At 39.7% G+C, this 27,922-nt stretch overlaps 1 protein-coding gene across 4 annotated transcripts in view; it reads right to left on the bottom strand.

Moving 5' to 3' along the window:
- ILRUN (inflammation and lipid regulator with UBA-like and NBR1-like domains) overlaps nt 1–27,922 on the bottom strand; it is a 109,227-nt gene that overhangs the window by 63,554 nt on the left and 17,751 nt on the right. For all 4 annotated transcript variants that reach the window (XM_012461634.3, XM_064361145.1, XM_021665579.2 and 1 more), the window contains exon 2: nt 1,021–1,175. In XM_012461634.3, coding sequence (XP_012317057.1) covers nt 1,021–1,175 — 155 coding nt within the window. The remainder of the gene's footprint in view (nt 1–1,020; nt 1,176–27,922) is intronic.

Below are 27,922 nucleotides of genomic sequence, written 5' to 3'. Positions count from 1 at the left end.
CAGGATCTCATTACGTTGCTAAAGCTAGTCTTAAACTCCTGGGCTCAAGTGATCCTCCTGCTTTGACTTGTAAAAGTGTTGGGAGGCCATGTGCAGTGTACACATATGTAATCTCAGCACTTTGGGAGGCCGCAGTGGGAGGATCGCTTGAGCCCAAGAGTTCAAGATTAGCCTGGGCAACACAGGAAGTTCCCATCTCTACAATTAAAAAATTAGCTGGCATGGTGGTGCATGTCTGTGGTCCCAGCTACTCGGAAGGCTGAGGCAGGAGGAACACTTGAGCCCAGGAGGTCAAGGCTGTAGTGAACCATGATCACACCACTGCACTCCAGCCTGGGCAACAGAGCAAGATGCTGTCTCAAAAAAAAAAAAGTGCTGGGATTCTGTGTGTGAGCCACCACATGCAACCTGTATTCTTTTTTTAAAAGCAGTAATTTCTCTGCCTCCCATTCTGAGCAAATTCCCATATTTCCTACCCTATTTTTCAAAGTGGCATTAAAGTCTCAGATAAATTTCAGAGAGAATCATCCTTGTGGCTGCAAAAATAAATAAATAAATAAAATGAGCTTTCAAAAGAACAGATGCTCACAGCTCTTTCCAACTACCTTGTTCTATTCAAGGATATACCTCCTCTAGCCTGCTGGAAATGACTGGAAGATTAACTAGAGCAGAAATAAAGTGATGAAATAAAACTGTACAGGTGGAGACAATACTCCATCGTATACAAGTCCAGTTCCTAGTACCAAACCAATATTGGATTGTGTTTAGATGCCATTAAGTCATAGGTGGCTTAGAAGCATGAGACATAAATTCTTCTCCCTACTTTAGAGCAGGAGATACTTCACTAATGCTTGGTCATCACACCAGGACAAGAAAATGCTACATATCATGTGTAAGAAAAAGCTCCCAGTTACACAGTCATATATATAAGCTAAAACATTCTTATTAATACATAATTTAAAACATTACTATTAAGAAAACGAAAACTAGGCAAGGGAAAATTGCCCATTTTGTACTTACCAGAATTCTGGATCCGCCATGTTTTTACAAACTGAGTATCAGGAGGTATTGACTCCCCTTCTCCTATGGTGACATCTTCAACAAAGGACATAGAGGGCACACTGATGTTTGGGCTCTCAAAGTCATAATAGGCGCCAATTGCTGCTTGTAGGTTCCTACAAGACAAAAAAAAAGAGAAAAGGCAAAAGACTTCAGTACTATCCAGATGATATTATTCTAATTGTTAAACAAAAGGAAAAATCCTGTTTCTTAGGGTTTATCACAGAACCTGAGGCTCCTGGTATGAAAGTCTTTAAAGTCTTGTATTCTGGCTGAGGAACAATAGGAAAAACACCAGTACCAACAAATTTCTGTATCACTTTCTCCCCACATAGAAAGTAACAAACGTTAGTAACATCAGCAACAGTATGAGGAAATCTCCCTTGTTACCCATCTAAAGAAATCAATTACAAGAGCAGAGTATAACTATGGAATTCAAAGAAGCACTACTTTTTATTTTGTATTATTATTTTTTAATATTAAAAAAGAGAGAGAGAGAGAGGTTTTGCCATGTTGCCCAGGCTGATCTCAAACTCCTGAGGCTCAAGTGATCCACCCACCTAAGCCTCCCAAAGTGCTCGGATTAATGGCATGAGCCACTGCGTCCAACCAGAAGCTCTACTTTTTAAAATAAAATAATGCATGCATATAATTTGAAAAGTTTCACACAAAGAAAACCATATTATCTTTTTCCCTCAACACACACAGACATAACTGTCAATATTACTTTCTTAAATATCCTTCCAGAACTTTCTTACACACATTCAAGCAAACATGATAAACCATCTTGTTTTCCTCCTTTTTTATACAAAATGTAGCATAATATACAACGTCCTTTGCTTTATTCTGTTAATACTCTATCTTGAAGACATCCCTGTGTTAGCACATAGAGGTTCCTCACTGTTTTTTACAGATGTAACCACTATACAGATGGATTATCATTTAACCAGTCGACTTTTGAATTAGTTTCCAATCATTAACTCTTCCATAAATAAGCTTAAGCACACATAGTTTTATATACACGCAAGTGCATCTGTGAGATAAAGTCCTATTAAGTGATACTGCTCGGTCAGAGTTCGTGGTTTTAATAAATATATCCAAACTTCCCTCAATAAAAGTTGTACACTAATGCTTCCACCAAGAATGTAAGAGTGTGCCTATTTTCCCCACTTGCTCATCAGTGGTGTTTCTCTAACATTTTTGATTTCTCCCATTAATAGGTTCAAAAAATAGTATCTCAGTGAGATCTTGAGAGGTTGAGTATGTTCACATGTTTAAGAGGCACTTGTAGTTTCTTTTTTGGAAGTATCATTTGGTAAATGTTGGTGTTCTTTTTAATTACTCATAAATCCCCTTTCATCAGAAGGAACTACCAAGCACATAAACCAGAGTTTCCAATTGAACAGAAGCGTGTGATTGTCAGCTTGGCTGATCAGTGCCAGAAACCAAGGGCCACTAAAGCATTTCAGTAAGCTGTGTTCATTACAGAGATCAAGGAAATTGTTGGTAATTACATTAACTGCTTCTCTTCTGGTCTTACTCAAACGAATGACATCATCCCCACTTCCCACACTATACAACAATCCAAACTGCATGTTTCTAAACATAATCCAACCATAAACCAGTGAATCCACTGAGCTGTTTTTAATTATACATAAACATAGCATGAAACAAGCTCTGACAGTACACAACTGATCAACAGAAATGCTAGTAACAGCAAATAATTTTCTGCTGGGGGCCTGCCTGCTCCTCCAGGTGCTTGCAGCTGCCGGAAAGGAAGGCTATATTTAGAACAGGTACCTGAGGTCAAGCCTCATGCAATGGTGGCCTGACATATTAGTCAGTAATGACTGGAATTACAATACCAATGGCCTGCCTATGTATGGTATATGTGCTTGATAACATTTCATATAGAGAGCTGGGCTGGGGCCAAACTGGATCTCTTTGCTAGACTCTTCAATGCAAAGGCTTGGACTTTTAGTCTTCTCAGCAGTTTTCTATCTAGCTGACAGAGATCTTAAGTGAAGGATGTTTGTGACTGGTCAAACTTGGAGAAGTCTAGCCCTTACCATCCACAAACAGGCTTAAAAGTACATCTGGAATTAGCATTACACTTAGGGATCAGGGATAATATGGGAGAAAAATAAGCCTAGTTTGCAATTTGCTCTTTTGAAAACATTTTGGAAAAGCTGTATGTCTACCTTTTTGTAAAGAGAATTTTTTTTGCATCAGGTCTTCAACAAGTAGCCTGCTAAATTGTTTTCTGTTCACTTGGTTTTAAAATATGTTTGGGAGTGAAGAAACTATTTGTGCACTCGAGACAATTGCCAATTCTCATCCCCAGCCTGTGTCATATTTCGTCCCTTGGCTCTGCTATCAGGAGAGGACTTCAAGACCACTGCAGTAGGAACACTAATAAGTGGAAAAGTCAAGCTACCCAATTTAAGCAGATCCATTCCTATCCTCAAATATCCCTTCACACATTTCCAACTTACCCCACAGTCAAAGCTTATTTGTATGTGTATTATACAGGTAATTTAGCCAGAGAAAGATTAAGAAACATTTTAAATCCCAAACTGAAACTGAAAGCAGCGAACTGGAATCCTGGCAGGAAGCTGGAGAAGTGGATGACAAAGCAAATTCATTTCCCAAGGACGAGGCAGAAAGTGGACTTTAGCCCAAGTGATCTAACCCATCAAGCAGGTACACAGCTACAAATGTGGGGTACACAGCTTCTCAGAGTTCAGAGCATTTAAATTACTGGCCCACTAGGCTGAGCAACAGCAAGCATAGCCCAAAGGGCTCCAATTCAGTGTCAGAAAGCAGACATGATAGCAGGTATTCTTGTTCAAAACAACATACTCAGCTATTATTAGCCAACAAGAAATTCTTCATGAAATGGAGCTGGCTGAGGTGATGGGAAAAGGAAAACACTGACCCAGGATTCAGCGTAGTCTAAAACTTTAAACTTCCAGATTCCTTCAGTGTTTCTGCTCAAAAAAGTTTTAAATCTAATTTCAGATGGTTAAAAGTACCCTGAAGAACAAATGGAGGCAATGTAACAGCGAAAACAAGCACAGGTTAAGAAGGATGGTGGTGCCAGGTGCAGTGACTCACGCCTGTAATCCCAGCACTTTGGGAGGCCAAGGCGGGTGGATCATTTGAGGTCAGGAGTTTGAGACCAGCCTGGCCAACATGGTGAAATCTCATCTCTACAAAAAATGCAAAAATTAACTGGGCATGGTGCATGCCTGTAATCCCAGCTATTTGGGTGGATGAGACAGGAGAATCACTTGAACCCAGGAGGCGGAGGTTGCAATGAGCCAAAATTATGCCACTGCACTCACCCCAGCCTGGGCAACAGAGTGAAACTCCGTCTCAAAAAAAAAAAAAAAAAAAAAAAGACAGATGGTGATTATAGTTGCACATTGCCAATATAGCTAATGCCACAGAATTGCATACTTCAAATGATTAAAATGGTAAATTTCATGTCATGAAGATTTTACCACAATTAAATAATTTTTTTCAAAGAGTATGGTCTTTAGGCTGGGTGCAATGGCTCACACCTGTAATCCCAGCACTTTGGGAGGCCAAGGCAGGCAGATCGCCTGAGGTCAGGAGTTCGAGACCAGCCTGGCCAACATGGGGAAACCTTGTCTCTACTAAAAATACAAAAATTAGCTGGGTGTGGTGATGGGCGCCTGTAATCCCAGCTACTCAGGAGACTGAGGCAGGAGAATCACTTTAACCTCAGAAGGGAGAGGTTGCAGTGAGCTGAGTTCGCATCACTGCACTCCAGCCTGGGCCACAGGGCGAGACTCCATCTCAAAAAAAAAAAAACAAAAAATAGTGTGATCTTTAGAGTCAGCTCCAATCCTTGACTGTGGGGGCTTTCAGCAAGCAGCTAAGCCTCTCCATCAGTTTTACTCATCTGTAAAACTGAGTTGATACCACCCATCTCATAATAAGGTTGGCTGGGAAGACTGCTGAGGCAATGTATGCAAATGTCCTAGGTTGGCAGTCATTCATTCAACCAATATTTAATGAATAAGCATTTATCCTTATGCTAGGCACCTGGCCTGAAGCATTGGGGATACAGCAAACTTCAAGACAGGCATGGCCTCTGCCTTCAGTGTTTATAGCCTATAGCCAACCAGGGACTTTCAAATAAAGGTAACTCCAAATGCCTCTCACTCAGAGGCTATGGGCCCAAAGCAGCTTTTCCTGCTTAGGGTGAAAGATGGGCTTGATACACAGCATAGTTTCAACTGCACTGACAATGAAGTTAACCTGAACTGGAGAAGAATTTGGTGACACTGACATGTTTCCTAATGAAATACAACTTTGTTCAACCTTCATTTTATAGTTGAGGCTACTGAGGCACTGACAGGTGAGGTAATTTGCCCTAGGCTAGGCAATTAATAGAATTCAGAGCCACACCTATTCAAAAGTTTAAACTTACCCAGAATTTTCCAATTATATAACACTCTGAAAATCTGATTTTCTTAACATACTAATTACCATTATGAATTCTATTAAGTGAACTGTAATCCCCATTAAACTGAATTCTTTAAAGAATTAATCTTGCAGCCAGGCAAGGTGGCTCATGCCTATAATCCCAGCACTTTGGGATGCCAAGGCAGGAAGATCACCTGAGGTTGGGAGTTTGAGGCCAGCCTGACCAACATGGAGAAACCACGTCTCTACTAAAAAATACAAAACTTAGCCAGGCATGGTGGCACATGCCTGTAATCCTAGACTCGGGAGGCTGAGGCAGGAGAATCGCTTGAACCCGGGAAGTGGAGGTTGCAGTGAAGCGAGATTGCACCATTGCACAGCCTGGGCAACAGGAGCAAAACTCCATCTCAAAAAAAAAAAAAAAAAAAAAAAAGAATCTTGCATATTTTCACAAACATAGAACATTTATTTTTGTAGTATATATACATGCATAAGGCAGTCTTATGAAGAAAAACCATCTACATTCTTATATATGGCCAGAAACATCATCCAAAAATATGGCAGTAGAAAACAGCTAAGAAAACCAGGCCGGGCGTGGTGGCTCATGCCTATAATAATCCCAGCACTTTGGGAGGCGCAGAGGCAGATGGATCACTTCAGCCCAGAAGTTTGAGACTAGCCTAGGTAACACGACAAAACACCATCTCTGCAAAAAAATACAAAAATCAGCCAGGCGTGGTGGCATGCACCTACAGTCCCAGCCACTCAGGGGGCTGAAGACTTGATCCCAGGACGTTGTGGCTGCAGTGAACTGAGATCGCACCACTGCACTCCAGCCTGGGCAACAGAGTGAGATCTTGTCCAAAAAAAGAAAAGAAAAAGAAAAAAATCAGAAATAAAGAAAGAATGCCATTAGCTCAGATTCTCAAGGAAAAAGAAAAAATAGATACCTTTTCTTTCCATTCTCTGAACAAGTAAGAAACTCAAAAGAATGCAAATTATTTATGAGAAAAAGAAAACTACCAGCTTTATTTGGACATAAATTTAAATGGGAAATAGAATAATGAACCCATCTTATCAGGCATGAACAGTAGCATCTTAAGGCTTCAAGAAACAGTTATCCTGCACCACAGGTTTTCCTCACCTTGGGTATGCCAATAATACTGCTACTAAGACATGTACCCACCAAGAATCACGAAGACCTTACTATCTCCGAATGACCAAAAAGGAATTTGGCCAGAAAAAGGCTCAGCAAAATAGATGTTCTTAACCAGGGCCTTCCAACAACAATGTGACAGGAATCTAACACAGAATACCAAAAAGAGGGGCCAAACATTACATACCTGTAACTACTATGAATTTTAAAGCCTGGAAAGAAACTAAGACTTTCACTGAAACAGAAAGATGACTGCAAATAGGGAATTCAAGTTGGGCTAAAGACAACTGTCAATACTGTCAACCTAAAAATGTACTCATGGATACTCTTTAATATGTGAAGACAACTAGAAAAAATAATTTGTGGAAAATTACATTCAGAGGAGGAACAAAGTTAATATCAACATTTTACTCACTTCTTAGAGCCCTGTGGAGTCTAAAATTATTTCTCCTCTCTTCTTTTCCTGGCTATTTATTGATCCATTAATTTTATTACTTTTTAGAACTGGTCCTTGTAAGTGTCTTCAGCAGCTAAACCATGTTCCAAGTAGAAAATAAAAAATAAGTACTCTGCTACAAAAAAGAAGGAAGTGGTAGCATTGTTTTATTATTGTATTAGGTAATAATAGCACATAGTTATGTATGAGAATATCCTTGTTTTTAAAAGTTACATGCAGAAACATTTAAGGATCAAGGGTCACATAATGTCTACAACTCTCAAATGGTTTTTTAAAAATCCTATATACAGAAAGAAAATATGGCAAAAATGTTAACCATGTGGAATCTAGGTGGTAGGCACAAGGCTATACACGCTACAATTCTTTAAAATGTTCTTTAAGGGCCGGGCACAGTGGCTCATGGAGGTGAGGGTACCCAGAAATTTGGAACTAGAACCGAGAAAGTTTCTCTCATAGTATCTGGTCTATAAATTACACATTTGAGAGCTCTGGATAGTCATGGCTCTATTCAACAGAGATAAAACACCCCTGCAAACATGTAGATAAAATACACAGAGAAATAAACCTAAAGGTATTTCAAGTCCTTGAGTCTAGCTGTTCCTGAAACACAAACACATTTCTGTCCTTGGGTTCTGTGTAACATAACAATATCTATTCTTAAATAAACCCTTCTATCATTATCTAGTTTGAAGTTTGTTACTGTCAACATAATAGGTCCAAATTAGTTCAAAATTGTATAATGTCTTCTAGGGTGAGTTTGAATGGAAGACGCAAAGCCAATTAAAAGACACAGAAGAGAAGCTGGAACACTAAGTTAAAACTTACTCAGATCTAGCAATTCCACTTCTCAGTATCTAAGAGAACTGAAAGCAGTTCTAAAAAAGAATATGCATATTCAGAGTAGCGTTATTCATAATAATCAAATGGTGAAAGCAACCCAAGTGTCCACTGACCAATGAACAGATAAACAATATGTAGTTTATACATGTAATGGGATATTATTTAGCTTAAAAAAGTAAGAAAATTCTGAAACATGTAACATTATAGATGAATCTTAAGGATTTTACACTAAGTGAAATAGGTCTGTCACAAAGGTCAAATAATTACATCGAAAGTGGGCAGTTGTTTAATGAGCACATAGTTTCTGTTTTGCAAGACGAAAGAATCTTAGAGATTGGTTGCAAAATGATGTGAATACACTCAACACTCTACAGAATGGTACGCTTAAAAATGGTTAAGATGGGCAGGGCATGGTGGCTTATGCCTGTAATCCCAGCACTTTGGGAGGTCAAGGTGGAAGGATTGCTTGAGCCCAAGACTGGTCCAGCCTGGGCAACATAGTGAGACCTCACCTCTATAAAAAAAAATTTTTTTTAATTAAAAATTAGCCAGGCTAGCACTACACAGGGTGGTATGCACCTGTAGTCACAGCTACTTGGGAGACTGCAGTGGGAGGATCCCTTGAGCCCAGGAGTTCAAGGCTACAGTGATCCCTAATCAGGCTACTACACTCCAGCTTGGGTGACAGAGTGAGATCCTGTCTCAAAAAAAAAAAAAATTAAGATGGGAAATGTTAAGTCTATTTTACCACTAAAGGACCAGGAATGATGGCTTATGCCTGGAATCCCAGCACTTTGGGAGGCTGAGGCAAGAGAAGTACTTGATGCCAGGAGTTCAAGACCAATCTGGGAAACAAAGTGAGACTGTCTCTACAAAAAATAATTTTTTTTTTGAAAAATTATCTGAGTATGGTGGCCTGTGCCTGTAGTCCCAGCTACTCAGAAGGCTGTTATCATACCACTATACCCCTGCCTGGGTGACAGAATGAGACATTGTCTCAAAAAAGAAAATGAAATCTGAATTTATTCCTAAAATGAAGGAAGAGCACCTAAAGGTTTCTAAAATTTTTGCCTTTAAAATTTTAAACTTAGGCTGGGTGCAGTGGCTCACACCTGTAAGCTCAGCACTTTGGGAGGCCGAGGCAGGTGGATTACCCGAGGTCAGGAGTTCAAGACCAGCCCGGGCAACATGGTAAAACCCTGTCTCTACTAAAAAATACAAAAATTAGCTGGGCGTGGTGGCAAACACCTGTAATCCTAGCTACTGAGGAGGCTGAGGCAGGAGAATTGCTGGAACCCAGGAGGTGGAGGTTGCAGTGAACTGAGATTGCACCACTATACTCCAGTCTGTCAATAGAGCAAGACTCCATCTCAGAAAAAAAAGAAAAAGAAAAATTTTAAACTTAAAAAAAAAAGAGAGAGAGACAGGGTCTCACTATGTTGCCCAGACTGGTTTTGAACTCCTGGGGCTCAAGTAATCTTCCTGCCTCGGCCTCCCAACACACTGGGATTAATAGGTATGAGCCACCCCATCCAGCCAAGGTCTCTTTAAAAAGCAATTTTACTAAGGTATAATTTATGTAGCATAAAATCCACCCATTTCAATTGTACAATTGAATGATTTTTAGTAAATTTACAGAATTGTACAACCATGACCATGTTCAGAATATCATACTTCAGAACACTTTCCTCATCCTACTAATGTCCCAGTCCCTGGAACCTATGAATATGTTAAGTTACACGGCAAAGAGGAATTAAAGTTGTTAATCAGCTAACCTTAAAATAGGGAGATTATCCAGAATTATCCAGATGAAACCAGTGCAATCACTTCCTTAAGAGTGGAAGAGGGAATTTAAAGAGAGAACTGAGAAACAGCAGTGTAGGGACTCAGCTTTCAAGGAGAAACAGGGCCATGAGCTAAGGAATGCCTGTGGCCTCTGGAAGCAGGAAAAGGCCAGAAGAGAGTCTTCAAAAGGAGCAGAGTGCTGATGATGCCATGATTTTACTGCAGAGACCATTTGAACTTCGGTCCTCCAGAACTGCTAAAATTATAAATGTGTGTTTTTAAGTCACATATTTTGTAATAATGTATCACAACATCAAAAACTAATATAATGGATATACATTATTTGAAAATATTTATCATAACAAGAAAAACCATGAATATGAAAGCAGAATAAAGACTGTAATTAAAATGGTGGTGTTTTATGGGTTTTTTGAGACAGGGTCTCGTTATGTTGCTCTGGCTGGTCTCAAACTCCTAGATTCAAGGGTTCCTGTTTTCTCAGCCTCCTGAGAAACTAGGACTATAGGAGCACGCCACAGCACCCGGATCAAAATGGTACTGTTTTCTGCTAAGTCATTTTCTTCCTAATAACTCTGCTTCCAAGAACTCAATTTGCCATCAAAGATACATATTTAGAAATAATTCCCATTCTTGTTGCCCCTCAAATTTAACTGTCACAGATACTTTCTGAAATGGGAAACAATCAAGTTCAGTGTTAACCAAAATTTTTGCAAATGCTGAAACACTGGCCCAGGAGAGACATGAAAATGTATGATACCCAGAAAGTCCCAGAATGTCAAACAAAATGTGATTCAGAAAAAGCTATCTTTATAAACAAAATGTCTGTAGTTTATCATTGCTCATGAAACTTTAGCAAGTGGTTTAAAATAGCAGTTATGAAATAATCAGGTAAATCTATAATGAAGTATGGCTTTCAAAAGTTTGTTACCTAACAGGGAACAATAAACTTGCAGCAGTCAACTGTATCTCATCCTGGCCAAAGAGCTATTTTCTAAAAAATACCAGCAACTTTTTGTTCTGTTTTGTTTTTTGAGACAGGGTCTCTAAGAGCTGTCACCTTCGCTGAAGAGTGCAGTGGAACACTCACAGCTCATTGCAGCTTCAAACTCCTGGACTCAGGCAATCGTCCTGCCTCAACCTCCTAAGTAGGAATACAGGTGCTAATTTTATTTTATTTTATTTTATTTTATTTTATTTTATTTTTTGGCAGAGATGGGGGTCTCAAGCTAGGCATGGTAGCTCATGCCTATAATCCCAGCACTCTGGGAGGCTGAGATAGGAGGATCACTGGAGACCAGGAGTTCAAGACCAGCCTGTGCAACACAGGAAGACCCCATTTCTACAAATCATAAACATTAGCCAGGCTTGGTGGCACAGACACCTGTAGTCCCAGCTACTCAGGAGGCCTGACCCCTGGAGGTCAAGAATGCAGCAAGGTGTTACTGTATCACCGCACTCCAGCCTGGACAAGACTCTGTTGGAAAAAAGTACCAAAAAACAAAATTGTGAACGAACATTCTATCCTCTTGTTTCTGCACACAGTGAAAAATGCATAGGCTTTAAAAAGAAATGCTACACTTTTGCATACACCTTTGATTAAAATGCTTCACAATTCTAATATTTGTTGCCTTTGAGATTTCCTGACAGTGTGCTTCAAAGTATATTCTGTTTCATCTCTGCTAAAAAAAAAAACCAATGCTGGCCATACCATCAACATACTTCACCCTGAAAAAATGCACCCTAGGATACACGTCTAAGAGAAAATCTATAGCTCTATGCTATCAATCTTATTGTCTCCTCTAAGAGCAAAAAGGTAAATAAACCTTAACCAAATTCTAATATATGCTGAGCAAAGACAATGTCAGGTTACCTAACACTACCAAATAATGCCACATAGCATTTAAACTTTGACCCCCAACTCTACTCATTCTGCAGCCAGTATCTCCAAGTACTCTGTGGACATACTTGGCTGTTTTCTGGTATATGTGAGTACCTGGTACGGAGGTACCTTTAAAATGCTATATACTTACAAATAGGGGACTAAAACAAGACGGAACTTGGGAAAAGAATATTGAGAATTACAGGCCTCAGAGTAACAGGCCCCCTTTTCTTTTACAAACTAATGACAGTATAAATATGTGATATGTGAGAGAATGCTATCATTTTTAATAACTAATCAGCACAAACAAGGGATACAACACTTAAAGAATATATCCTGTAAAGTCCTGTTATACTTGCAAAACATCTCACATATTCTGTTAATGTTTTCATGTTCTGGGCAACCAACTCTTCAGATGATACCCAAGCAGGATTGAGACACCTCATCCAATTATGGCATTTCTTATGCATTCCAGAATAAAAGGACTTCTAAAAATAGCTTCCTTACATGACTGCATAATTATCACCAGTAAAATTACTAGCCCTTCCGGCAAAAAAATCATAAAGCCATCCAAATATACATGAAAAAAAAACCTATCCAATCTGATTTACAAAGAAAAAGATACTAAAAACTGAGAGGAAAAAAAATATAGTTTATTTTGATTCTTCCTAAAAAAAGATTGGTCACTCAAAGACAGAAAAGCAGTACACATCCCCAAATAATGTAAACACAGTGAAGGTGTTTATGCATTTCAAGCTTTACAAACGTCAAGGCGATCTTTCTCAATACCCTTTCTTAGGATCTCTTAGGATCCTATACAGCTGAAGTAAGGCAAATACACTTAGGCTCACAATATTAAGATAAATTAAAACATGACCAAAATTTTGCTCTATTCACCATAAATTCCTTTCACAACTCTAATTTGACATGTTCCATTTAAAAATTAATATCTTTACAGAAGAATGCCAACTAATAAATGAAGAAGGAACAACAAAATTAGATAATAACCTTTTTGCAACCACCTATGCAGTACAGACTCAGGTCAAGGATCATCAATACATACTAAAACAGTGGGGAGGAAGACTGTTGGGAAAATAGGATATTCCCACAGTCTGAGAGTCAGCCCCACAGATTACTTATTAATTACAAAGGAGAAAAACAGGTGGACACTATCTTAACCAAATATTCAATTTAGCATAGTCAATAATAGAACAAATTAACATAATATGCCTCCTGATGTGATACAATAAAAGACACAGCATCATCTATGTATTATTTCCAACAAAATAATCTGATTCTAATCATGAATAACTGACAATATAGGACACTCTGACTGGCATGAACTCTATAAAAATGTCAGTGTCATAGAACACCCATAAAAGGCGAGGGAACTGCTCTAGATAGAAGTCTAGAGAGACAGGACAACCAAAGGTAACATAGGATCCCTGAGAAGATCCTGGATTTAAAAAAAAGGAAACTTGTAAAGGGCATTTTGGGGACAAATTTACAGATGGGCTATATATTAGATAAAACTTTTGTTTCCATGTTAAGTTCCTTGAGGGTGACAATGATCCTGTAGTCATGTAGGATAACGCTCTTGTTCTCTTAGGATATATTTGCTGAAGGGCTTAAAGGTGAAATCTCACAATCCTTGCAATTTATCTCAAATGGTTCAGGGAAAAAAAATGTATAAAAGCTGGAGAGAACTCTCATACAATGCTGCTAAGAATGTAGAATGGTAATTACTTTGGAAAACAGTTTAGCAGATTCTTAAAAAGCTACACATAACTTTACCATACAAATTAACAATTCCCTTCCTATGTATCTACCCAAGAAAAATCTAAAAATATGTCCACACAGTCTCACAAGTGAAATGTTCGCAGCATCTTTATTCATAATATAGCCAGTAAGTACAAACTCAAATGTATATCAACTTATAAACTGATATAATGATTCGTGATGCTAATGTCTCAAAATATTCCCTCACATCAAGTAACATTCAGCCCACATGATGTTCACCCCTCAAATTGATAAACATATGAGTAATAAACTGAGATAATAACACCTACTTTTTGTTGCATGGTGCCACCCAAGACCTAAAATAAACTGACAGAAAGTAAAAGGTGGCTAAAATAATAATAGATCCATCTACAAAAGATCACAAAAATAGTCAAGACTCAGCCTTGTCCAAGACACCTTCAGAGGCTACCTGTGAGAACTCTGAAGCCCTCTTTTTTTGGAGACAGTCTCACTCTGTCATCCAGGCTGGAGTGCAGTGGCAGAATTATAGCTCATTGCATCACTGCAGCCTAGAACTTCTGGGCTCAAGCAATCCTCTCACCTCAGCCTCCCAAGTAGCTGGGAATACAGGCACATGCCACTACTCCTGGTTAGTTTTCTTTTTTGAGACGGAGTTTCGCTCTTGTCGCCAGGCTGGAGTCCAGCGGTGCAATCTAGGCTCACTGCAACCTTCGCCTCCCAGGTTCAAGTGATTCTCCTGCCTCAGCCTCTGGAGTAGCTGGGATTACAGGCACCTGCCACCACATCCGGCTAATTTTTTTGTATTTTTAGTAGAGACAGGGTTTCACCATGTTGGCCAGGCTGGTCCTGAACTCCTGATCTCAGTCAATCCACCCACCTTGGCCTCCCAAAGTGCTGGGATTACAGGCATGAGCCACCTTGTCCAGCTGAAAAGGCAGATCTTTAGAGACAAAAAAAATTAGTAGTTGCGTAAGGCTGGGGATGGGTATGAATTAACTGTAAATAGGCAGAAAAAATCTTACTGGAGTAATGAAAGTGTTCTACAACTGGATTGGGATGATGGTTACAGACTGATAAACTTACTAAAAGTCATTGAATTATACATTTAAAATGGGTTAACTTATGGTATGCAAATTATACTTCAGTAAAGGTATTTAAAACATAAAGCAAATGTGGCAAAACGGTGATTAACTGGTGAATCTATGTAAAGAGTATACAGAATCACTATGTTAGTATCTCAGCTTTTCTATAGGGTTGAAACTCTTCAAAATTAAAAGCTGAGGATAGGGCTGGGTGCGGCGGCTCACACCTGTAATCCCAGCACTTTGGAAGGCTGAAGCAGGCAGATCACTTGAGGTCAGCCGGGCCAACATGGTGAAACCCTGCCTCTACTAAAAAAAAAAATACAAAAATTAGCCGGGCACGATGGCATATACCTGTAGTCCTAGCTACTCAGGAGGCTGAGGTGGGAGAATCACTTGAACCCAGTAGGTGGAGGTTGCAGTGAGCAGAGATCACACCACTTCACTCCAGCCTGGGTGACAGAGTGAGATCCTGTCTCAAAAAAAAAGGAAAAGGTTGAGGAGAAATCAAAATAAATTCTGTAAAACACACATACACATCCCCCAAAATTAGTGTTTCTAACTGCAGATTACCCAAAAAAAGTAAAAGACACAGCACAACTCTTGATAGGTTTAGGATTAAGTAACAGAGGACCACACTGATCCCTAAAGCCAACTTTCATCCAAGGATTTGATTAACTAGCAATTTTTTCAATACTTAAATATTATTTTTCCCAATTATACAAGTAATGCATATTCAATATAGAAAATGCATTAATTAAAGTGAAAGCACGAAGGCTGGGGCCCTGAGCCTGTAATCCCACCACTTTGGGAGGCTGAGGTGGACAGATCACTTGAGCTCAGGAGTTCAAAACCAGTCTGGGCAACAAAAAATACATAAATCTGTGGCATAAAGTAGCTCCTATAGTCCCAGCTACTCAGGAGGCTGAGGTGGGAGTATCAATTGAGCCTGGGAGGTTGAGGCTGCAGTGAGCCGTGATCACGCCACTGCACTCAAGCCTGGGTGAGGATCAAGACCCTGTCTCGAAAAAGTAAAAATAAAGTAAAAGCACAAAGAAACTGAAAAACAACTGTAATCCCATCAACCAGAGATAACCATCTACAGTTTGTTCTTTATCCTCTCAGTCTATTTGGAGAAAGAAAGTTATCCGTATAATACATGTGGCAATAACTGTTACAACTTGATGGATCATTCAACTGGCATACCAAACTGTTGCATCATATCCGAAACACCATATATATCATAATAAGAATGAAAGGCAGAATAAAACCGTTTAGATGCAAATCCAGTACCTCCTCTCAGCTTCCAGTTAAAGACTGAATGCTCAATGCATGCATTAGCCTCATCTCTCTTCCTAAACCCTCTTAAAATACAGGGATGTGGAAAAAAAGGCATGAATTCACTAGGACAAAATGAATAAGTGAAGCAACATTAAGGGAACTGGCAAGTAGACAAATGGTAAATGACTTAGCCAACCTGAAAAAGTTGAATCTTCCTTAGCCAGCAGTGGGAAAAGTAGAGCAGCAACATGGTTTACAATGAGTATTCCAAAAAAGTTTAGGGATAAAGACATATACAAAAACAGGAGAGGTTATGCATCTGCCTAAACCCACTAGCTAGGCCTCAGATCCCCCAATGTAGTCGTAACACTGCATACCCCAGTGACTGACCCACCCTGGAGGAAATGGGTGGGGCTGTTAAGCCCACAGTTAGGCCATATAGTCATAGTCATGCCACCCCCCCCTTTTTTTTTTTTTGAGACAAAGTCTTACTCTGTCATTGTCATCCAGGCTAGAGTACAGTGGCACAATCTCAGCTCACTTCAACCTTCACCTTCTGGGTTCAACCAATTCTCCTGCCTCAGCCTCCCAAGTACCTGGGACTACAGGTGTGTGCCACCACACCTGGTTTTTTGTATTTTTAGTAGAGATGGGGTTTCATCATGTTGCCCAGGCTGGTCTCAAACTCCTGACCTCAGGTGATCCACCTGCCTTGGCTTCCCAAAGTGCTGGGATTACAGGTGTGAGCCACCGTGCTCAACCCCAATCCTCTTTTTGTGTTCTACTCTTAAATAGGAGTATATAGTGGGTGTGGTGGCTCACACCTCTAATCCCAGCACTTTGGGAGGCTGAGGTGGGAGGATTGCATGAGCCCAGGAGTTCAAGATGAGCCAGAGTAACAAAGGGAGAACCCGTATCTTAAAAAAAGATTTTTTTTAAATAGGTGTATGTAGTCAAGAACCACAATATATTTATGGCAAAGCATCTAGTATGAAATAAACAAAAGTAAAGTAAATAAATACAAAAACACAACTTGAAGGAAACAATGCTGAGAAGATCGTCCAGAAAACAAAGCAAACATTTTGTCAAAAGATAAAAAGAAAATATAATTACAGAACCAGACCACAAAGTCCAATGTCTGAAAATCAGAAGCTCCAATAAAGGAGAACAGAGAAAAGGAAGGAGAGGAAATTAAAGGATCAATTCAAGAAATTTTCCAATAACAAAAGAAGGGAGTTTCCAGACTGAAAGAGCTCACCAAAGCTGAACAAAATATATGAAAATGTATGTTGAAATGCATCACCAACAAACTTCAGGACACCAGGGGCACAGCAAAGTTACCAAAAGCTTTCAGAAAGGGAAGAAGACAGGATTCATTCAAAGAACAAAGAATCAGAATATTTCAACATTACCACTGAAAACACAAGACAAAGTATCAGTGCCTTCAAAATTCTGAGAAAAATATTTCCAACCTTAAAAAACTGTTCCCCAGCCAAACCTGGGATAGCAGGTGCGGTATCAAAGCAAGAAAAAGTCTCAGAATGCGAAATTTTCGAATTTTATCTCCCTTGCACTCTCAAAAAGTTAAAAAAAAAAAAATGAGCCCAGCAAACAGAGGCTCCAACAAAGAAAGGCTGAAAGAAACCCCGGGGTGAGATCTGTACAGATCTAGAACTCAACCAGTCCAGATCAGAGTAGGTCCAGCGTTCTAGAAAATAATTCTTCAAAAAGATAAAACTGATAGAATATATTAAGGAGTTTGAGGATAATTTAGTTTAAAAAAAAAAAAAGACTGAACAAAACAAAAATCACCCTCAGGGCAGCAAAATATTGTGCTCAGAAAGAAAAGTAATCCAAGCACACTAATGACTCAAGTGTCGAGAAACATTTAAACAGTTATAACGAAATAAACAATAAGCTTGATGACTTACGTCTGCAATGCCAGCACTTTGGGAGGCTGAAGCAGGAGGATCGCTTGAGCTCAGGAGTTCAAGACCAGCCTGGGCAACGAAATGCGATAGTCTCTACAAAAAGTTTTTTTTTTAATTAGCTGAGTGTGCTGGCACATGCCTGTAGTTCCAGGCACTAAAGTGGCTGAGGTAGGAGGATCGCTTGTGCCCAAGAGGTCAAGGCTGCAGTGAGCTGTGATGGCAACACTGGGCAACAGAGAGACTCTGTCTCAAAAACCACCACCACCACCACCATCATCGCCACTGACGCCCGCCGCCCCCCACCACTCACACACACAGACAAAAACAATGAAACTTTAGTTAGCCAAAGTACAAATAATTAAAATGGGAGAACAGGAAATTGGGTGAGTCAAACTATTATGTGCCAGGAAGAGGTCCAAATCTTTATACTACCAATTTACCTAATTCCCATTTAACAACTGGTGCCCTTATGTTATATATGAAAAAACTGAGGCACAGAAACAGTAACTTGCCAAATGTCACACAGCAGAGGCTTTGAATTTTGCTCAACACTACACTGGCTATCACAAAGCAAAATCCTTATCTCCCTGTGGAAAGTCAACAGATAATTATTAAAGGTTAAAAAGAATTGAAAGAGAGGTAAAAACCCAAAAATCAATTGAAAGGACTGAAACAGACTGCCTCTGGGGAGTCAAGGAAGAAGGAAAAAGATCTAGAACCTCTTGTTACTCTTAACAAGCCCACAGAACTACTTTACTCTTTAAATCATATATTTGTAATCTGGATAAAATGAAAATTAATTAAGGAAATGTACTTTCCCTTTAAAAACTTCTTTAAGTAAACATTAAAACTCTGACTTTCAGCTGAGTACAGTAGCTCACACCTGTAATCCCAGCACTTTGGGAGGCCAGGTAGGAGGATCACTTGAGCCCAGGAGTTCCCAATCAGCCTGAGCAAGTTGGTTAGACCCCCATCTCCACCAAAAAACAAAGAAAGAAAAAATTTAAACTCTGAGGCCCTGAAAAACTGGACATGCACACCAATGCAACTCAAGAAAAAGTGCAAAAACAGGCCGGGTGCAGTGGCTTATGCCTGTAATCCCAGCACTTTGGAAGACTAAGGAAGGAGAATCACCTGAGGTTAAGAGTTCAAGACCAGGCCAGGCGCGGTGGCTCACACCTATAATCCAAGCACTTTGGAGGCCAAGGCAGACGGATCACCTGAGGTCGGGAGTTCAAGACCAGCCTGACCAACATGGTGAAACCCCGTCTTTAAATAAATAAATAAACAAACAAACAAAGAGTTCAAGACCAGCCTGGCTAAGAAAGTGAAACTCTGTCTCTACTAAAAATGCAAAAATCAGCCAGGCGTGGTGGTAGGCACCTGTAATCCCAGCTACTCAGGAGGGTAAGGCAGGAGAATCGCATGAACTTGGGAGGCAGAGGTTGCAGTGAGCCAAAATCACGAGACTATACTCCAGCCTGGGCGATAGAACAAGACTCCATCTCAAAAAAAAATTAAAAAAACAAAAAAAGAAAAAGTGCAAAAACACCCCAAATATATATATTTGCATTTGATATATGATAAACATGGCATTTCAAATCACCAGGGAAATGTAAATTTTTCAACAAATGGGAAAACTGACTAATCATCTGGAAAACATGTTCAGATACTGACATTTAAAAATTCAGCTACATAGAATATTTATATGTAAATTATGTAGTCATAAAGAAAACAGAAGTGAATTTTATATAACAAGAATTTCTCCCCCTCCCGCCCATCCCCACTCCCACCTTCCCCACCCCAGCCCCCACCCCAACTCCCACCCCATGCTACCGTACTTTAAAGCAGAAATCAAAAAGGAAAAGACTGCTGGAGTCAATGTCATCAAAATTCACCCAAAAAGTGCCACATAGTAAAAAACATTATAAACCTAGTTAAAAGACAAACTGGAGGAACAGCAAGAATCTAATAAGCTATTTTCCTTAATATGCAAACAGCTGACATAAATCAATGAGGAAAATAACAATCTGAGAAAAGTAGAGAGGAAAATACACAAGTCACAGAAAAATATGAAAGGCCAATAAAGGCGTCCAACCTTATTCATAATTACAGAAAAGCAAATTTAAATGAATACATTTTAACCCATTAGGCCAGCAACAAGGTAAAGATACAGATAACTCTTCAGTTGGTTGAGTGTAGCAAAACTCTTGTCCATCAACAAAGTCGTGGTTAAGTAAAATACGGCCAACCACAATGGACATACCACGCATCCACTCAAAAACAAAAACAGGCTGGCTCACACCTGTAATCCCAGCACTTTGGGAGGCCGAGGTGAGTGGATCACCTGAGGTCAGGAGTTAGAGACCAGCCTGACCAATATGGTGAAACCCCGCCCCTCCTAAAAATACAAAAATTAGCCAGGTGTGGTGGCGGGCGCCTGTAGTCCCAGCTACTCAGGAGGCTGAGGCAGGAGAATTGCTTGAACCCAGGAGGTGGAGGTTGCAGTGAGACGAGATCGTGTCACTGCACTCCAGCCTTGGCAACAGAGTGAGACTCTGTCTCAAAAAAAAAAAAAAAAAAACCACCAACCAAACCACAGAAAACAAAACACATGCTGTCCATAACATACTGTGAAATTTAAAAATCAAGTTTGAGAACAGTATATATAGAGCTGGGCACAGGTGGCTTATCCCAGTAACCCCAGCACGTTGGGAGGCTGACGTGGAGAATCACTTGAGCCCAGGATTTCCAGACCAGCCTGGGTAACATAGCAAGACATTGTCTCTACAAAAAAAATTAGCAAGGCATGGCAGCACATGCCTGTAGTCCCAGCTACTAGGGAGGCTGAGGCAGGAGGATCATTTGAGTCTGGGAGGTTGAGGCTGCAGTAAGCCACGATTGCAGGACTACACTCTAGCCTGGGCAACAGAGCAAGACCCTGTAGCAAACCACCTCCCCTCACCCCTTGCGAATATACACATACACAAAAATAGTATGTATGGCAAGGCATGTTGGCTCACGCCTATAATCCCAGCACTTTGGAAGGCCAAGGGGGAAGGATCACCTAAGGTCAGGAGTTCGAGACCAGCCTGGCCAATATGGTGAAACCCTGTCTCTACTAAAACTACAAAAATTAGCCAGGCATGGTGGCATGCGCCTGTAGTCCCAGCTACTTGGGAGGCTGAGGCAGGATAATTGCTTGAACCCAGGAGGCAGAGGTTGCAGTGAGCCAAGATTGTTCCACTGCCTTCCAGCCTGGGCGGCAGAGCAAGACTCTGTCTCAAAAAAAAAAAAAAGTATACTATGATCTCATCTGATCATTTGTGTGTGGGTTTTTTTTAAAGGGTGGGGAAGAGGGGATAACACATCTATGTGTGAGATGGTATACCAACAGATCATGCTCTCCCAGTTAGAAAACAAATCTTCACAATGTGGATGATGGAAAAGAAATGAGCCAGTCTCAAGTCTATACTTAAAAACACAACAAAGTTAATTTTAAAATATTGCAAAGGAATAAATTTCCCAACTAAAGACATCTATCAGGGACTGCTTTCATGACTTTCGACTATAAATGTATAAGATGATTCTTTTTCAGAAAAAGGTGAAAAGAAGGACTTAAATCTGTGTGGGGAATGGAGAAAGTATAATGATAACTTCTAATTAGCATGTTTAAGGGCTCTGTGACCACTCTGACCAAATACATGCCTACAGAGGCACTGAATATCTCTGAAAGAAGAAAATGATGGCCATTTCTAGAGAGTGGGATAAGAAAGAGGACACAGGGATTTATGCACCATCCAAACTTTTTACATGAAAAATGTATTACGTTTAAGATTAAATACCCACCAGCCTGACCGACATGGTGAAACGTCAATTCTACTGAAAGTACAAAAATTAGCTGGGCTTGATGGAGCACACCTGTAATCCCAGCTACTCAGGAGGCTGAGGCCGGGAGGAGTAGTTTGCAGTGAGCCAAGATTTCGCCACTGCACTCCAGCCTGGGCGACAGAGCGAGGCTCCACCTCAAAAAAAACAAGATTAAATACCCAAATAAAATTTTAATAAGTTAAAGCACAAACAGCAAACTAAAAAAAAATGAGGAAAATATAAATATCAGTTTTATAAATGACAAAGACCTCAGAAGGCAACACACCCTTAAAGATAATTTTAAAGCCGGGTGTGGAGGCTCACACTGTAATCTCAACCTTTCAGGAGCCGGAGGCAGGCAGATCACTTGTGTCTAAAGGTTCAAGACCAGCCTGGGCAACATGGTGAAACCCTATCGCTACAAAAAAATACAAAAAAAAATTAGCCAGGTATGATAATGCACACCTGTGGTCCTAGCTATTTGGGTATATTGAGGCAGAAAAATCACTTCAGCCCTGGAGGTTGAGGCTGCAATGAGCCGTGATTGTGCCACTGCACTCTAGCTTGGGTGACAGAGCAAGAACCTGTCTTTAAAAAAAAAAAAAAAAAGTAATTAAAAACTATGTAGAATATTGAGCTATAAAACTATAAAACAAAATGAACTTCCATCTATATGATACATGCTACAACATGCAAGAACCTTGAAAACATTATGCTAAGGCAAAAAAGCCTGCCTCAAAAGGCTACACTCTGTAGGTTTACATGCATATAAAATGTCTAGAAAAGGCAAAGCCATAAGAGACGGTAAATAGAATGGTGCTTAACTGGGGCTGGGGATGAGAGGGGGACTAACCAAAAGTAGGACAAGGAATTTTACTAGAGCGACAGAAATGTTCCAAAACTGTATTGTGATGATTACACGACTCTATATATTTACTGAAAATCACTGCACACTTAAAATAGGTGAATTTTATAATATGTAAACTATACCTCAATAAAGCTTATGTGTGTGTGTGTGTGTGTGTGTATATATATATACATATATATATATGTATATATATATATTTTTTTTTGGAGACAGAGCCTTGCTCTGTCACCAGGCTGGAGTGCAATGGCACAATCTCAGCTCTCTGCAACCTCCGCCTCCTGTGTTCAAGCAATTCTTCTGCCTCAGCCTCCCAAGTGGCTGGGACTATTGGCACACGGCACCACGCCCGGCTAATTTTTGTACGTTTAGTAGAGACGGGATGTCATCATATTGGTCAGGCTGGTCTCAAACTCCTGATCTTGTGATCCACCCACCTTCGGTCTCCCAAAGTCAATGCTGGTATTACAGACATGAGCCACTGTGCCCAGCCAAGCTGCTATATATTTTAAACAGAAACAAAGAGCCACAACGCAGCCAGGATTTGCTTTAAAATCCTGTTCTTCTGGTGGAAAAAAAAGGCAAAATATTAATCATTGTGAAACATAGGTGGAGGGTCCATAAGGTGTGCACGTGTAGTCTCTCTCTCTTTCTCTCTCTCTACACACACACACACACACACACACACACACACAATTTTTTTTTAAAGACAGGGTCTCACTTTGTCACTTATGCTCCAGAGCAGTGGCACAATCTCGGCTCATTGCAGCCTCCACCTCCCAGGCTCAAGTGATCCTCCTGCCTCAGCCTCCCAAGTAGCTGGGACTATAGATGCACACCACCATGCACAGCTAAATATACTTTTTTTCAAAATAAAAATTTCAGTACCTATATAAAATACAGCCATCACACACATAAAAAACATAAGACTTCACCAGCAATCAAGGAAACACAAAATAAAACAAGAAATACCTTTTATATCAGATAAATTTACCTGGTAAAGATAAAAATATCATTCTCCAAAATCAGGCTTTCTACTGCCTATTAAAATAAATTGGTACATACTTCTTGGAGGCAATCTGGCAATGTTTATCAAGAACCTTCAAAAGGGCATACACTTTGACCTGCCAATTCCACTTCTCAGAATTTGTTCTAAATACAAGAGTTTTATGTCACAATAAAAAAAAAGAATTGAAGGCCGGGCTCGGTGGCTCACATCTGTAATCCTAGCACTTTGGGAGGCCGAGGCAGGCGGATTACCTGCGGTCAGAAGTTCAAGACCAACCTGGCCAACATGGCAAAACCCCATCTCTACTAAAAATGCAAAAATTAGCCAGCATGGTGGTATACACCTGTAATCCCAGCTACTCGGGAGGCTGAGGCAGCAGAATAGCTTGAACCCAGGAGGCAGAGGTTGCAGTGAGCCAAGATCATGCTACTGCACTCTAGCCTAGGTGACAAAAGAAGACTCCATCTCAAAGGGAAAAAAAAGAGCCAGCGCAGTGGCTCCTGTAATCCCAGCACTTCGGGAGGCTGAGGTAGGCAGATCACCTAAGGTCAGGAGTTCGAGACCAGCCTGGCCAACATAGTGAAACCCCGTCTCTACTAAAGATACAAAAAATTAGCCAGGCGTGGTGGCACGCACCTGTAATCCCAGCTACTCGGGGAGGCTGAGGCAGGAGAATCACTTGAACCCAGGAGGCAGAGGTTGCAGTGAGCCGAGATCACGCCATTGCACTCCAGCCTGGGTGACAGGGTGAGACCCTGTCTCGAAAAAAAAAAAAAAAAATTGAGAGAGATGAAAATAATTAAGCAAGTGAACAGATATTATAATAGTGAAAAAAATAAATAAATGACTAAGTTACAGAATACTCAATGGGATGCTAGAAGTCATGAAAAACAGATATGGAAAGCTAACTATAATATATTTAAGTTAAAAAATAGGCTATAAAGCAGTATGTATACATGATTATATTTTAATGTGAAATATATAAAATGCATATGACTAGCTATATCTGTATGTATATGAACACAAACTCAAGTTATTAGCTTTTAGTATTAAAAGCAGCTTTACTATTTTTCATTGTTGTTGCTCCCCAAGGTATAACCCCATTTATTAAAATCAAAACAGGCCGGTCACTGTGGCTCATGCCTGTAATCCCAGTACTTTGGGATGCTGAAGTGAGAGGATTGCTTGCACCAAGGAGTTAGAGGCCAGTCTGGGCAATATGACAAAACCCCATATGTACAAAAACTAGCCAGGTGTGGTGGCACATGTCTTTAATCCCAGCTACTTGACAGGCTGAGGTCAGAGGATCACTTAAGCCCAGGAGGTTGAGAGGCTGCAGTGAGCTGTGATCACACCAGCCTGAGTGACACAGTGAGATCCTACCTTAAAAAAAAAATGGGGGGGGGTGGTTAAGGGTTGTGATTACAGGTGTGTACCACCACACCTAGCCTGACAATTTACATATTTAATATTACATAATTTCACATTTTTAATTTTTTTTTTTTTTTGAGACAGAGTCTTGCTCTGTTGCCCAGGTTGGAGTGCAATTGCAAAATCTTGGCTCACTGCAACCTCCTTCTCCCGAGTTCAAGAAATTCTCTTGACTCAGCCTCCCAAGTAGCTGAGATTACAGGCGCCTGCTACCATGCCCAGCTAATTTTTGTGTTTATTAGTAGATATGGGGTTTCACCATGTTGGTCAGCCTGGTTTTGAACTCCTTATCTCAGGTGATCCACCCGCCTCAGCCTCCCAAAGTGCTGGGATTACAGGTATGAGCCACTGTGCCCCACTCTAATTTATTTTTATTTTTCAACTTTTATGTTCAGGGTGTATGTACACGTGCAGGTTTGTTACAAGGGTAAATTACATGTCACTGGGGTTTGGTAAACAAGTGATTTCATCACTCAGAAAGTAAGCATGGTACTACCTGACAGGGCTTCATTCTGAATTTGCTGGGTTTTTATATCCAGCATTACTACTTTTACAATCAGGTATAAAAAAAAGAAATTTCATTTCCCAAAAAGGTAAAGCTCTTCATGGAAAAAAAGTGCAAGTTCAGTAAATTCATAAATTAAATACAACAGACCTTTAGCACATGAAAGTACTCATGAGAAATAATAAAACAGGGTGGGAAGAGGGTGAGGATCAGGAAACTACTTGTCAGGTACTATGCTTATTACCTGGGTGACAATCTGTACACCAAACCCCGATGACATGCAATTTATCCATATAACAAACCTGTACGTGTACTTCCAAACCTAAAATAAAAATTGGAAGAAAGAAAAGAAATGGCTAAATACAAATTAAAATAAGATCACATTTTTTTACCTATGAAACTGGAAAAAAATATATTATGCGCCACATTGATGAGACTGGTCAAATAGTCACTCGTTACAGTAATGGCAGAAATACAAATGCATCCAATCTTTATGAGGTGTAAGACAATTTGGCAATTAAGTATTAAGAGCATTAAAAGCCATGTTTATATTTAGCCCAGTAATCCTCAGCCCAGCAATCTAATTCTAGGAATAATCCCAGAAATAAATTGTAAGAAAATAGGGATGCAAGCCAAGATTTAACTATAAATATTTTTTATAGTTTTATAGTTAAAACAAAAAATGTTTTAACAATCTAGATATCAAAAAAAGGGTATTAGTCATATCTATGTAATAGAATACTATAAAACTTTTGAAGGTAAGTGTTGGATTGTATTTATTAGAACTGGGAAAATGGTTATAAGATATTGTTCAGTGAAGAATATATTACACAACAAGGTATATACTGGGTTAAATAGTACCTCCCCAAAATTCATGTCCATCCAGAACCTCAGAATGTGACCTTATTTGGAAATAGGGTCTTTGCAGATGTAACCAGTTAAGATGAGGTCATGTAAGATTAGGGTGGGCCTTAAATCCAATTGACTGGTATCCTTATAAGGAGAAGTAGATTTGGAGACATACATAGGAAAGCCATGTAACTAATAAGGCAAACACTGGAGTGATACAGCTACAAGCCAAGGAAGGCCAAAGATTGGAAGGAACCACCAAAAGCTAAAAAGGTAAGAAGGGATTCTGCCCTAGAAACTTCAGAGGGATTATGGACCTGCTAACACCCTCAATTTGGAACTTGTAGCCTCCCAAACTGTAAGAAAGTTAACTTCTGTAGGTTTAAGCCACCCAGTTTGTGTTATTTCTTATGGCAACACTACAAAATTCACACAATGTGTGAAATACAGTAATCAGAACACAGGCTACATAGGTTTGAATCCCATTTCCACCCATGTGACTTTAGGTTATTTAACCTCTCTGAGCCTCTTTTCCTTTTGTTAAAAAATGAGGATAACAGTATTCATTCCCTAGAATTATTGTATTGAATTATATATTAAATATAAATCACTTAAAACAGTATTTAGAATATAGTAAATGCCCCACTTCTATAAAACAAGCACAGGTACATACACACAAAATATATTATCAGAATATATATATAACAAAAGGTTAACATTTGTATCTCTGGGTCCCATATTTATAGCTTATTTTTGGTTTTTGTTTCTGTTTTATCAGTACTTTCTAAATTATGTCTTTTCTTTTCTTTTTTTTTTTTTTGAGACAAGAGTCTCGCTCTGTTGCCCAGGCTGGAGTGCAATGGCGTGACCTCAGTTCACTGAAACCTCTGCCTTCTGGGCTCAAGCAATTCTCCTGTCTCACCCTCCTGAGCAGGTAGGATTATAGATGCCTGGCTAATTTGTGTATTTTTAGTAGAGATGAGGGTTCACCATGTTGGCCAGGCTGGTCTCAACTCCTGACCTCAAGTAATCTGCCTTCCTCGGCCTCCCAAAATGCCGGGATTACCAGTGTGAGCCACCATGCCTGGCCTATTTTTTATTTTTATATCTTTCTATATTTTTTTAAACTTTTGCCAATATTCAGATCCTAACAATGTTTTTTTTCGGAGCAGGAGTGGCAGTTTATTTTAAAAGGCTTTAGAACAGGAAAGAAAGAAAAAGTACACACGGAAGAGACCCACTCAGGCAACTTGAAGGACAAGTGCTGTTTACATCATAATAAAATACAGTTATTTTAAAAATTTAAAAATAAGGCAGAGCTTCCTTGTCATAGTTGTATGCAAGTTCCAATGCCCAGCCAGTGGCTTTCACTCTTCTCAAGGCCTGTTATCAAAGTGTTAATTTTTTTTAAAAAGTAAAAAATAAAAGTTACTTTAGAAAATAAACTGCTGACCAGAAAGCACTTTAGAAGCACATCATGTATCATTCAATCAATCATTAGAAGGCGGTTGCTTCATAAGAGGCTGTGAATCACTGACCTCAAGCACAATAATTCAAGTGTGAACCCTCAGAAATGCTTGACAGACCTGAGGCTCAAAACATACTAACAAAAAGCACAACTATTCATTTTAAAAGGTAGGTTTTTTAAACCTCAGTACATAGTGGGGCTGATCCTCTATATTT

Source organism: Aotus nancymaae, unplaced genomic scaffold (genome assembly GCF_030222135.1).
Source record: "Aotus nancymaae isolate 86718 unplaced genomic scaffold, 86718_ANA_hifiasm-v0.15.2.pri h1tg000040l, whole genome shotgun sequence".
Classification (NCBI taxonomy): Eukaryota; Metazoa; Chordata; class Mammalia; order Primates; family Aotidae; genus Aotus; species Aotus nancymaae.
This window is presented reverse-complemented; position numbering and strand designations above follow the sequence as displayed.